Source organism: Bufo gargarizans, chromosome 9 (assembly GCF_014858855.1).
Source record: "Bufo gargarizans isolate SCDJY-AF-19 chromosome 9, ASM1485885v1, whole genome shotgun sequence".
Lineage (NCBI taxonomy): Eukaryota > Metazoa > Chordata > Amphibia > Anura > Bufonidae > Bufo > Bufo gargarizans.
Window position 1 is genome coordinate 23,836,502 of NC_058088.1, and position 13,964 is coordinate 23,850,465.

Below are 13,964 nucleotides of genomic sequence, written 5' to 3' on the forward strand. Positions count from 1 at the left end.
ATACTTTGCTCTTGTTACCACTTGCTCATGGGAATGTAAGAGAAGGTTCCAGCTATTGCTGCTCCAAAAACATCATAGCCTGATCATTCTAAGTGATGTGTTCATAAATAAGAAATCTGGAAGCCCTTTAAGATGCTGTTAGGTCAAAGAAACAACTTCAAGAGGTTTGTTATCATGATAGTCACCCTGGATGTGGTTTGGGACAACTTTTTGCTTCCCATTAATTTAGCCATTGGACTAAAACTGTACTAAAGAAAAGTGTCAACAATATAAAGAGATATCTAAAGACCTAATGAATGTATGAAGAAGAAATGTCAGGCGATCTGTACAAGCATGTACAGGTCCTTCTCAAAATATTAGCATATTGTGATAGAGTTCATTATTTTCTGTAATGTACTGATAAACATTAGACTTTCATATATTTTAGATTCATTACACACCAAGTTCAAGCCTTTTATTGTTTTAATATTGATGATTTTGGCCACAGCTCATGAAAACCCAAAATTCCTATCTAAAAAAATTAGCATATCATGAAAAGGTTCTCTAAACGAGCTATTAACCTAATCATCTGAATCAACTAATTACCTCTAAACACCTGCAAAAGATTCCTGAGGCTTTTAAAAACTCCCAGCCTGGTTCATTACTCAAAACCGCAATCATGGGTAAGACTGCCGACCTGACTGCTGTCCAGAAGGCCATCATTGACACCCTCAAGCAAGAGGGTAAGACACAGAAAGAAATTTCTGAACGAATAGGCTGTTCCCAGAGTGCTGTATCAAGGCACCTCAGTGGGAAGTCTGTGGGAAGGAAAAAGTGTGGCAGAAAACGCTGCACAACGAGAAGAGGTGACCGGACCCTGAGGAAGACCTTGGGGGACCTGCGTAAGCAGTGGACTGAGTCTGGAGTAGAAACATCCAGAGCCACCGTGTACAGGTGTGTGCAGGAAATGGGCTACAGGTGCCGCATTCCCCAGGTCAAGCCAGTTTTGAACCAGAAACAGCGGCAGAAGCGCCTGACCTGGGCTACAGAGAAGCAGCACTGGACTGTTGCATGTCATTCGGAAATCAAGGTGCCAGAGTCTGGAGGAAGACTGGGGTGAGGGAAATTCCAAAATGCCTGAAGTCCAGTGTCAAGTCCCCACAGTCAGTGATGGTCTGGGGCGCCATGTCAGCTGCTGGTGTTGGTCCACTGTGTTTTATCAAGGGCAGGGTCAATGCAGCAGCTATCAGGAGATTTTGGAGCACTTCATGCTTCAATCTGCTGAAAAGCTTTATGGAGATGAAGATTTCATTTTTCAGCACGACCTGGCACCTGCTCACAGTGCCAAAACCACTGGTAAATGGTTTACTGACCATGGTATTACTGTGCTCAATTGGCCTGCCAACTCTCCTGACCTGAACCCCATAGAGAATCTGTGGGATATTGGGAAGAGAAAGTTGAGAGACGCAAGACCCAACACTCTGGATGAGCTTAAGGCCGCTATCGAAGCATCCTGGGCCTCCATAACACCTCAGCAGTGCCACAGGCTGATTGCCTCCATGCCACGCCGCATTGAAGCCTCCTGGGCCTCCATAACACCTCAGCAGTGCCACAGGCTGATTGCCTCCATGTCACGCCGCATTGACCAATAAAATAACACTTTTATTTTATTGGTCGGATGAAATATGCTAATTTTTTTAGATAGGAAATTTGGGTTTTCATGAGCTGTATGCCAAAATCATCAATATTAAAACAATAAAAGGCTTGAACTACTTCAGTTGTGTGTAATGAATCTAAAATATATGAAAGTCTAATGTTTATCAGTACATTACAGAAAATAATGAACTTTATCACAATATGCTAATTTTTTTAGAAGGACCTGTATATGGACTCCAGTGTTCGGAGAATTGGACATGGCATATTCAGCGTTGCATATTCTCAGCATCTAATTAGCTTTGGCTTTTCTTGAAGCTTTAAAGATTCTTCAGTATCTCCGGACATTGATCTTAAGCTTTAAAGCGTGGCCAACCCTGAATGACCCGGTACAAGCTATTTCCTGGACAACTTGTACTCATTACATTGCGGTGTCCCTTCAGTGTATAAGCTCCTCTGATGAAATTTTTGGAGACTCCACAAGCGATGAGACTCTTAGCTGCATTAAGAGCAGCAGTATTGGGTTCACGACCTGAGAAGACAAGAGAGAGCTTATAAGGAAATCTGTACTCAAGAAAGTTATAGCACTTTGTTATGTTATCAGTGACTGGCTATTAGACTCCGATGCAGAAGCTGCTGGGGTTAGTATCCAAACTCAAGTTGATTGAATCAGTTTGGATACACAGAGCGTCATTGTTGCGACGCCTCTCTTTATCCTCCCAGCCCTGTAAATAAGCCCTATATATCTCTCCCCTACTGGTGGTTGTGGTGGGAGGTACAGGCCCTGGAGACAGAGATTAACTCGCAACAAGCTATTGAAAAATTCACTGCTCAATTAAAGGAGAAAAAACACTCTTTATTCAATAGAGATATTAAAGATTTGAAGGAGAAATAAAATATTTGACTATAATTCTAAACAAACATCCCCACTTGAAATTGATACAGAACTTTCTTCATCTGAGTGTGAAACAGATAGTGAGTCTAACGCAGGAACAGTAAGAGGACCAACTCAAAGCCAGAGAAGACCATACAGTGGCAGGAGCCATGGAGGCCGTGGTAGAAGGAGAAGAAACAATAGAGGAACTTTTTTTAGCACAAGGGATGATATAGAGGTGGTGAATTTAAGCTCACGTCAGCTATCTGAAATAGAAATACAATTATCAAAAAAAGGTGTTGTCCTTTGTTCCGTTACACAGTTTTGACTTATTTATGTGGGTCAAAGATCTACATCTTTTTGCGCGTAAACTAAAATGGAGAAAGTTCTTTATTACTCATGACAGACGGAGGTGCCAAGAGCTGGGCATAGAGGAGCAGGATCTCCCTGATGTCCAGCTACTGGCAGACCTACAGTATATGTTGAGGGCCATCAGAATATGGGTAATGATCCATTCACAAAATTAAGTAAACCCTCCAAAAAACATCCCCCCATGAATGACAATGTTAAAGATGTGTGAATTTTATTCTATATTTTGTATCTCTAGGACTGTAATGAGTTAACTTCTTCTTCTTCAAGTGCCTCCCACCCCCTCTTTGTTACAAGACTGGAGAAGAGGGGGGGGGGGGGGGAGCTGTGCTGTGGGAAGTGTCTGATTTCTCCTCTTTCTACAGGTGTCCCATAGAGTGTGGTGGAATGCGTAAGCCAATCATATGGGTTGATGATATATACCTATTATTCACTGCCTGTAGAGAAGCACCTCCTTGAAGTGTCAAACATGACTTATACAGTATTCTTGTTAGGATAAACGCCATTACAAAATGGCGACGATAACCAGATGTTTACATTAGTTCACATTCCAAAGTAGTGCCTAGTGCGCAGAAGCCAGGGTGCTATCTCCTCTCTCTTATCTCTTCTTCCTTTTGAGCCAATGAAATAATGCCTGGGCCTCAGAAAGTACTGCCCTTTTCTGAAGATACATTAACCCCTTGTGGGTACATTGATTTGGAGCACCAGAGTGCATCTCAAATGCTCTAATTTAGGGCTACTTTAACAACAACACGCCAATTGACACGTTCGTGACAGTTGTCACAGAACAATTACGATCACTAGAAATGGCTAATAGGAGAGAGGGTGAAGGTGGTGGTAGAGTAAAGAAGAACATCTGGCCCTCAAACAACTAAAACTTGACACAGAAATTGTGATCAAGCCATCTGACAAAGGGGGCAATATTGTCATCCTCAGATATAAGCAGTTTGAGGAGATGTGCATGAAAATTCTGACTGATCACCAGACATATAAAAAGTTACCGTGTGATCCCACGTCATTATATAAAAAAGAGCTCAATGATATCTTGCTCAAAGCTCAAGCAGATAACCTGATAAGCAAAAATTAAATGATGTTTTTAAATCCTGCACTTCCGATAATGGCAACATTTTATAGTTTGCCAAAACTGCACAAAGGGCTGACGCCGCTGAAAGGGAGACCAATTGTGTCCAGGATTGGGAGACTCATGTCAAACATCAGTACATATGTTGACACGATTCTAAGACCATTTGTAGAGGGGCTCCCATCCTATGTGAAGGACACAATGGATGTCCTGAAACGGCTACATGGGATCCAGTGTGAGGAGGGTACTTGGCTGGCTAGCCTGGATGTAGAAGCTTTATATAGCTCTATTCCACACGATAAAGGGTGCCAAGCTCTACAGTTTTTTCTCCAGCAAAAAGGATAAGACTGTCAATGGCGCAATCTCTTCCTCATCAAATTAATCATGTTTATCTTGACACAGAATATATTCATTTTCACAAGCCAGGTCTTCCACCAGCTCAGGGCTGTGGCAAGGGGGAGCCCATTTCCCCCGACCTATGCCAATCTCTTCCTGGGCTGATGAGAGAGTGAGGTTGTTTTCTCTGATGCCATGGAACGGTTGACGTCATCGATAACACTCTGGTTAAGATTTATCGAACGTGTTAATTTTATGGAGAGGGCAGTAGACTGAATTCCAACAGTTTGTAGCTGAACTGAATGTGAACCAACTTGGGCTATATTTTACATCTAAAATAAAGGCTAAACAAAAATCATTTCTGGATATCTCCATTGCATTAGATGACTCAGGGAGAATAGTGACTCTATTCAAAAAGTTCACTGCAACAAACAACCTCTTAAAGTGGGACAACGGCCATGCAATAGCCCTAAAGAGGGGCATACCAAAAGGGCAGTATTTGAGAGCCCGGAAAAAAAGCTCGGAACTGACAGATTTTAGGGTGGCAGCCCAGGACCTGTAAGTTCGGTTTCAGAATCGGGACTACCCACAGAAAACTGTGAAAAGCGCATGCCAACATGCGCTCTGCAGCAATTGTGAACAAATTCTGTGTCCTAAAACTATAAATGAGGAAGATAAAGCACGCAGAATTATTGGCACCTATGATAGATCCCATCGAGAGATCAGGGAAATCATCTCATCATACTGGGGCATTTTAAAATCTGACCCAGATATTGGGTCATTACTTATGGAACATCCCTCCATTACCTACCAGGGTAAGAGACCATCTAAGAGACCATCTAGTCCACAGCCTGTACCAGGCCCCAAAACCAGCCAAATCTTGGCTAAGAAGTGATTTGAAAGGAACGTTCCCATGTGGAACGTGCTCATTCTGTAAATAGATTAAGAAGGGCAAATATTTCAGTAGTACGATCACGGGGACAATATATGGGCTGAGATCTTTTGTGAAGACGGTAGGAGTGATTTATCTCCTGACGTGTGAGTGCGGTAAGCAATATGTTGGCAAAACAAAACATGAATTCAGAAAAAGAATTGGTGAGAAGCTTTCAGACATTAGAAACGAGGCAGAAACACCAATAGCACGGCATGTGAGCGAATGCCATGCTGGGAAGGGTGAAGTAGTAAGATTCCAAGGGATTGAACATGTTACATGATTCACACGAGGAGGTGAAGTGGACATTGTTTTTTTATTTTTTAATTATATTTATCATTTTCTTCTTCTCATTAAAACAAGACAAAGATAGGGGATAGACATTACAAATATACAGATATACACCATCATAAATTACAGAGGTACGCCCGTCCAATTTTTTCCCCGTCCAATTTTTTCCCCGTCCAATTTACTACGGACATTGTTTTACTACGCAAAGAAGCCCAGTGGATCTCCAGGATGCAAACTGTGAAACCATTGGGCTTAAATAATGCCATTTCATATAATTGCTCTATTTAGTAAGCTCAGCTTTCTAATGTATAGATCCCTATGGGGATATAGTCATGTGCTGACTGTCTCTGATCATACGTATGTATATTATTTCCTGGTAATTTCCAGATATATTCATTAAGGGTGTTATTCCCCAGAGACATAATGATTGCTAATATATCCAGCAAATGTCATATATATCCTGTACATCACCCCCAATTATCTACCACCCATAGTATTAATGCTATAATACTATGCTGCCATGCTCTATGCACTGTCTGATTGGGAGCTTTTCTTTCCCCAGTGGGATTCAATTGTTATATGTGATTGAATCCCTAAATGAGATTTGATGGTCATTGTGAATAAATACAGAAGACCCTTGTTGATATATCTCCCGTCCCTGTGGTAATACTGCAGTGTTTTCAAGATGAATGACAAGTAGGGCCGCCAATGGATTCCTCATGATACATGGGCGCGATTATCCAGCACCGCGGTGGACGCTGAGCAGCGGGAGAGACTGTGGACACACCCCTGCCTTGATTGGCTGTCCTCCAAGACCGCGTCTGCTTAGGGGCGGAGTTGAAACTATTTAAAGCCGGCGTGTGAGCGGCTGGCACGGCCGTCATCGCCGGGATGCTGCCACTCTGCGCGTCACCCTGTGCGGAGATATAACACTGTATACTCTATTTGCCAGATACTTACCTTCTCCTGATGAAGTGCGGGTTTACCACCGCACAGAAACGCGTTGGAGTTGGGGAGAGATACATAGGGCTTGTTTACAGGGCTGGGAGGATAAAGAGAGGCGTCGCAACAATGTCGCTCTGTGTATCCAAACTGATTCAATCAACTTGAGTTTGGATACTAACCCCAGCAGCTTCTGCATCGGGCTCTAATAGGCAGTAAGTACACTGAGCACCCTTCCATCTCCTGCTTCCTCTTCTAGATCACCCCTCTCCCTCTTGATTGGCCGGGCCAGGTTGCTGCATACTCATCTTGCCTGGCCCTGTCAATCAAGAAGTTGAAGGGTTGCGGTCAGAGGAAGCAGGAAGAGCAAGGGTGCGCAGAGTGACTTGGGTCCATCTTTAGTGCATCGAAGTATTAATTTGCATATGGATTAAAAGTGCCTTTTCTCCAGAATGAAACAATGGATCGTTAACTGAACAGTATCACTACATTCACCTGAGCTAGCCCTACAAGACACTGTGCCTCGTGTTACAGTAAATTTCTTGATGAAAGGCTCCCTTTATGCACAAGAATGAAGAGCTGAGTGAGCTTTTATACCAAGGATTTTACACCAACTGTTTCACAGACAGATAAATGACAACAAAACCACAACAACCATCACTTGAAATTACCCCCAAAATAACCATCATTGATCTTCAGCCCCCACTTACCATCAAAGGATCCTATAAAGCTGATTCCGATGGAGATGGGGTTGTAGGTTAATGCATGTGCTCCATGGGTTGTCCATCCTCGGCCTTCATACACAGCGCCGTCCTCTCCTATCAGGAAACTGTGCAGAATGGTATAAATTATTATATTATCTACCCTAGTACGTTTATATTATCTACTCTAGTAAGTTTTATCATTTTATAATGAAGCCTCCAAGATAACAGTATTGGTTCAATATCAATCTGCTCTCATCCTTTCCTATATTTGCTTTATTTAGGACTTACGTTGGCCACACATATTTGATGCATATTGGCTGAAGCTGTTGATTTACATCAAATGTGTGGGTCTCCTAACTCTCCCCTGATGGTAAATCTAGGTGGAGGTAAGGACCGGGCAATAGGTTTGATACTTTTGTACTCGGGGAGATAAGCTGCCGTCAGATCAGACTGTTAGTGGTCTTCTCTAGGGATTAGTGACCTTGTGTTTCAAGTTCGGCGTACAAGGTTCAGGTTATCTAAGGATTGCGTTTTGGATTCTGCTACCACGGAATATAAGTTATGGTAGATAAATCCATAACAGAATCCTTAGATAACCCAAACCTGAACCTTGTACCCGAACTTGAAAACACAAGTTCTCCCCTCTTCACAATCAAAATACAGGTAAGCTATCTGTCAATCTGTCATCTTTCACATGATCCCAAAGAAAATATTAGTTACTGCAGAACCATGTGCGGAAAACTAAATGGCACCTCAGAGTCGTAGACTTCTCTTTTAAGGGAGTATCTCCATAAATTAGCTTACAATGTGATGTGCCATTATTATTATTATATTATCACTTTTATTATATATCTTGTTTTATAGGATTTAGATGTTGTTTAGATATATAATCTGCCAGAAAAGATTTCCTTACGCATTTATATGAAATTAAGGCACAGTAAGGAGATATAGTAAAGCCTCATACATTCCTATGGGTGTTGTATTATGGCTCCACAGGGTTTGTATAAAATCATAATTTTCCCATGTGCCTGACCACATAGAGCTGTAACATAATTATTCTTCATTCTACCATAATTTCCAGCCTTATTCTCTGAAGACCATTTGGTTATTACTATTGTTTTGTCTCTTACTTGTAGCCGATGTCACACCAGTCTCTAGAATTCATATGGTAGCTTTGTATATTCTTGGCTTGTGCGCTACATGTCGACCTGGAATTGCAGAAGGCCCCTTCCGTGTGGTGGATGACCACATTAGGAACAGGAGTAGACAGCCCGATTGTGCACTCAGAGCTCTTCCCTCCCCACTGAGCCCTGCTTACAATGGTTGGACAACCTTAAAGAATAAGGAAAAGTTAAATATGCTCAATGTTCAAGAAGATAAACACTGATTATAGCTTTTTACAGTATGTTTGTAAGGAAATTGCCCAAAGATGCTTGGAGTCTGTCACCTCCGAAATCAAAAGGTGGGACAGGTGATCCCAAATCATAACCATACCTTTCTTTTGAAAATCCGGTCCTCTAATCCTGAGCTATTTTTATGCAATTAGCGCTTTTGGTGCACCATGGACAGGGCTGGTCTGTTTGATGCACAAACTCTTCACCGGCCAACACCTCCCCCTCTGGTCATTTTTACAGTCCCTGAGATTCCAGAGCTGGTAGCAATAATGCAGGGGAAGCCAGGTGCACCGAACGGAGCGGCGCCATCCACTGTACCCTGAGAAATTTTATTTGCATATAGATAAATAGTAGCATGTCTCTGGATTAGAGGTTATGTTTCATGACACCTGCTGTAAATGACTTACTTACTTTAAAACTGATTTTGGAGCATACAGACTCCCTTTATAAGGGTTTTCCAAGACTTAACAACTAATTTATTAAACTCACTTATATAGCGGTACTATATTCCACACCGCTTTATAGACATTATCATCACTCTGTCCCCAATGGGGCTCACAATCTAAGTTCCCCATCGGGATGTGTTTGGAGTGTGGGAAGAAACCGGAGTACCCAAAGGAAACCCACATAAAAGTGAGGAGAACATACAAACTCTATGCAGATGTTGTTCTTGGTCAGAAACAAACTAAGTCCTCAGATCTGCAAGGCAACAGTGTTAACCACTGAGCCATTGTGCTGCCTAATCACCTATCCTCAGGATAAGTCATCAGTATCTGATCATTCGGGGTCCAACACCCGGGACCCTCACCGATCAGCTGTTTGAGAAGTCAACGGTGCTCCTGTGCTCAACAAGACCAAGGCTGTACACTGTATAGTGGCTGTGTGTCTCGGCGCGGTGTGGGTAGCAAACTCCACACCAAACACAAGAGGGAGGGAGAAGATATAAGGCCTGGAAACTAGGGAAAGGGGAAAGGTCACCACGTAGTGAAACCCTAAACTGAGCCCTGACTACTATCAGTATTAACTGACCTCGATGGTAGGAATGTTCATACGCAGGAACCTAGAGCCCTATCTGACCCTAAAGGGCCCTGGAAATAGTGTTACTTCCCAGCTGAAGGAACAGGAAACTCCATCAGGCCTAATACCAAAAGATAGGGGAATACAACACCCACTAAATAAGGAAAAGACACTTAACTCCGAAGTACGCGGACTAGCAAGAAGTCAGAGGAGAACCAGCACCAGCACTTTTACAACCAAAAAGGAGCTATCAACCGCATAGCATGATGAGTGAGACCAGACTAAATAGAGGAGTTGAAGTGACTAAACCTGAGACAAGAGGTGTGGTCATAACCAGCAACAACACAGAAACAAGTGAAACCAAAGAGGCTGTCAGATCACATCACGTGCAGCCAGTCTCTTAGATCTTCTGATCCCTGTCACGGGAGAGACAGTGACACCAATGAACGTGCCGTCACTGGCCTAGGAAGAGCTGAAAGAAGGCAAGGGCACTACTGTGAGTTCCGCTGCCTTCTCAAACAGCTGATTGGTGGGAGGCCTGAGTGTCAGACTCTTATCAATCAGATATTGATGACCTATCCAGAGGATAGGTCATCAGTTGTAAAGTCTTGGAAAACCCCTTTAAGTGATCTTTGTGACATAAGCCTGACCTACAGCTAGATAAATGAGGTTGTGCATCATCTCTCTTGCCATAGGATGAAGAGGAGAGGTACGTAACACAAGCAAATCTTTCTAAAGGCCCCTTTACAAGGTCTGATATAGCAAGTGATTGTCCGGAAGAAAGTTCCTTTTTGACAATTGCCTACTCGTTACTAAAGAAGAAAGCTGCATTTACATGCAGTGATCTTCTCCACGTTATGGGGAGGAGCGATCGCTAATGCCATAGCTCGTCCCCATAGAATCATTGTTTTCTGGCAGCAGAATACTATCTAGACGGCACAATCTGCTGCCAGCAAACAATGATATAAGTGTCTGCACAAATGATCACTCGCTCATAAGGTAATCAACCCATTGGTTAAAAAAAAGACACGTCACAAAGCCACATTAAAAATGCAGCAAAAAACGCACAACAAAGTGTGTAACATCCCAGAGTTATGTTACTAAACTCTTTCTCCCCGCTACTATTTGTTGGTAACATGTGCCTTGTCATCTAATGTGATTTATCTTATATTCTCACAAATGTGCATATTCTAAGCCTGTTACATGTATTTTGCAGTAATTTCCATGTACACCAGCAGGTGGCAGCAATGTGTTAGCAAGGCCTTAGTTCAGTTTAGCATATCTAGACTGGAATAGTTCATTCCAGTTAAGCTCCCCCCTCTTTGAGGAGGTGTGGAATGTTCCCACATCCTGCCTCATGGGGAGGAAAGGAAGTTAGTGTGAGTGTGCCAGCCACCCCGGCTAGGGGAAGGCTGTGCTGGTAGGAGCTACCAGTTCTAGGGATCCCAACCCAGGATCGTGTCTCGGCTGAGACCAAAGATCTTCATTTCAAGTCTGAGCCCTTCAGCCTCAGCTGGTAGGAAGCAAGCAGCCACCTCCAGAACTCCAGGAAGAACCATACCCTGTGAGCCAACTGTGAGTAACGTCCAGAGACCAGGAGAAGCCAAATTCCTCCTCAGCTAGTCAGTCCCCAACACAGCAGAAGATAGACAGAGCAGAAGATATAGATTCCTGCCATATTCTCCAGGCATATGATAGAAGCAGAAGAGATAGTGATCCGTGCCATACATTGCCAATACCTGCTGGGACCCAAGACTATTGCTGTACCTCATATGGATTACTGCTGCATCCAGTAAAGACAAGTTTGAATTATATCCCAAGTCTGGATCTCAATCATTGCTACCAAATCCCTCAATTACTCCTACTAGCAACACTCATTTATTGCAAGTGAGCCAGGATCCAGTCGTACCGAGGTAGGAGACACCGTTGACACAATACCTACTACTATACAGAGACATTACACCACTCTGGCATTTCTCACCTGGTACGTGAGTTGCAACACCTTATAGGGCCCTGACACTGTACCCTGCGCACGCTGCAATTGGCGTCACGAACATAAACTATAGACTTCTATACCCATATCCGGACCCACTGCATAATTTGGCGTCCGCGTAACCGTACCACGGTCCTGCTCATTGCAAGTGTCCCCACTGATTTGTTGTCTGTTTTTCAAAATTAGTCGTGTGAACTGACCCTTAAGGCTCCTTTACGCCAAGTAGAAAGCCACATCATGAATATTACCTAAGCTGTAGTGGGCAATTACTACCATATCCCTCATTATCAGTATAAAAACAATATAATAATTATAATATTGTAGAATATAGAAGCCACACAAAGATCCAGCCCATCAGCCATAACAGAGCACACAAGTATAATAAGTGGATTTTAGTCGCCATGGCACATATGTAATCTTAAAAGGCACCAAATATTGATGTACATCGGGCTATAGGTCTCTGTGTGCACCAGTTTCTAATGTACATTGGGGGAGATTTATCAAAACTGGTGCAAATAAAAAAAACTGGCTTAATTACCCAGAGCAACCAATCAGATTCCACCTTTCATTTTCCAGATCTCCTTTGGAAAATGAAAGAATCACTCTGATTGGTTGCCACAGACAACTAAGCCAGTGTTCCTTCTCAGCAGTTTTGATAAATCACCCTCATTTTATTTATTCCATTCTGCACCTACTGCTTATTAGACAGAACGCAAGCTGCCATAAAAAGAAGCCTGTATTCTGCTGATAATCCCCATTCTTGTGAAATTGTCACCCAAGCGATAATGGAGTGGCACGACCTGACACGTGAGCCGCAATAACTATACCTTCTTCCTGAAATGCTTTCGGGTCCAAATAACTGAATACAATGGGGTTTTCCTACAAAACAACTCAACTCAATATTCTATAAAATAGGTGGAAGCTGCCATCGATCCTGACAACAGAGGTGCCGGATTCTTGTTCCCTGCTGCATGGAGGTAGTCGTACCACAAACCATTAAAGTTATGGCCGGACTGAGGGGCGCAGCCTTAGGGGAGGGCATCATGACGGGGGTTTGGTTTAGGGAGACCCCAGTTAGTTGGTTAGGTGGAGTTTTAGAGGTGATGGGAGGAGTAATGGGTGATAAGGGATGATTGGATGGTTTAAGTGCAGGGGTGTGGTTAAGGGGTTAAATAGGGAAGCTGAGGGGAGACCGGGGGCCATTTTGGGTGAACCTGAAAAGAGCTCCCGCCCACCCTCCCTTTATTTATTCAAGGGATTGGGGGGGAGGTTGAACAGGGTCATGTGGCCGGTGGGGTAGTTTAGGTGTCACGGTGGCTGTGGCGGGGGGAGGTCCTTGAAGTTAGTCTGATTCACAGAGGAGGCTGCTGGGAGGGCTCCATGGTTGGGGCTGGACTCCCAGTGGTGACGGATTTAAAAGGGGCCATTCAGTGGTGCTTCTGAGCTGGAGGGCAACGGCTGGAAGCAAGATGGCTCACCCACTGGGGTATTGGCGGTTGTTTGGGGGCTTTAAGGACCTCCCCTCGGGGGGGGAGAGAATTGTTATTTATTATATGTTATGTTTATGTTAATAAAAGACGGCTGCTGTGGCCGATTTATTCCAAGCTCGGTGTCCGTGTGTCATTTTGGGTGCGCTTGTGAGAAGAGGGATATGGGTGGAGGTAGGACACGGGGTTTGGTGGGGAAAGAGTGTGTAGGTATAGGGGTCGGACGGCTGATAACCAATACCACCGTCAAGTGAACGGAGACTGTTTGCACCTAGAACAAATTTTTTTTAACTTATAAAAATCAAGTATATTTAAAAAAAAAGTTCTAACTAATGTTAAGCTTACCGTGTATTACAAGGCAGGACGCTGATAGGAGCACAAGCAGACGGATCATGGTGTCCGGACACAGGACCGAGGTATAATGAATGTGAAACTAATGCTGACGATTCCTTGTCTGAATGGAGAACGACACATGCCGGCTATATCACAATGTCAGGGTGGAGAAATTGGGAAATTCCCATCAGAGGTGGACTTGTTTATTTCTCTGTTTTACCGTACAAAGAAACACAGTGGTCATGAGGTCTTGTATTAACCAGAATGCTCTGAACCCTTGTGAGTCAAACTACACATGTACACGACCGTTACCAGAATCACTTAACCCTTTAGAGCAGGGATGCTCAACCTGAGGCCCTCCAGCTTTTGTTAAAAAACTCTCACCATACCCTGCTGTAGGATGATAGCTCTAGGCTGTTCAGGCATGCTGGGAGTTGTAGTTTTGCAACAGTTGGGGGGCCGCAGGTTGAGCATGCCTGCTTTAGGGACACAAAGTGCAAAAAAGGAAGAGTTAAGATTAATGACAAGGACACCTGTACGTTCCTCAGCAGCCATGAGTACGTTTCACTATTTTCACTTT

General features: G+C 43.4%; 1 protein-coding gene across 1 annotated transcript; it reads right to left on the bottom strand.

The window, feature by feature from the left end:
- Positions 1 to 1,757: 1,757 nt before the first annotated feature.
- Positions 1,758 to 13,549, bottom strand: LOC122946051 (peptidoglycan recognition protein 1-like). Its single transcript, XM_044305354.1, has 4 exons — positions 13,397 to 13,549; positions 8,291 to 8,492; positions 7,167 to 7,285; positions 1,758 to 2,164 (listed from the first exon to the last, which is right to left on the bottom strand). The coding sequence occupies exons 1-4, from the start codon at positions 13,443 to 13,445 to the stop codon at positions 1,986 to 1,988; spliced, it is 549 nt and encodes a 182-aa protein (XP_044161289.1). The 5' UTR covers positions 13,446 to 13,549; the 3' UTR covers positions 1,758 to 1,985.
- Between the last annotated feature and the right edge of the window lie 415 nt (positions 13,550 to 13,964).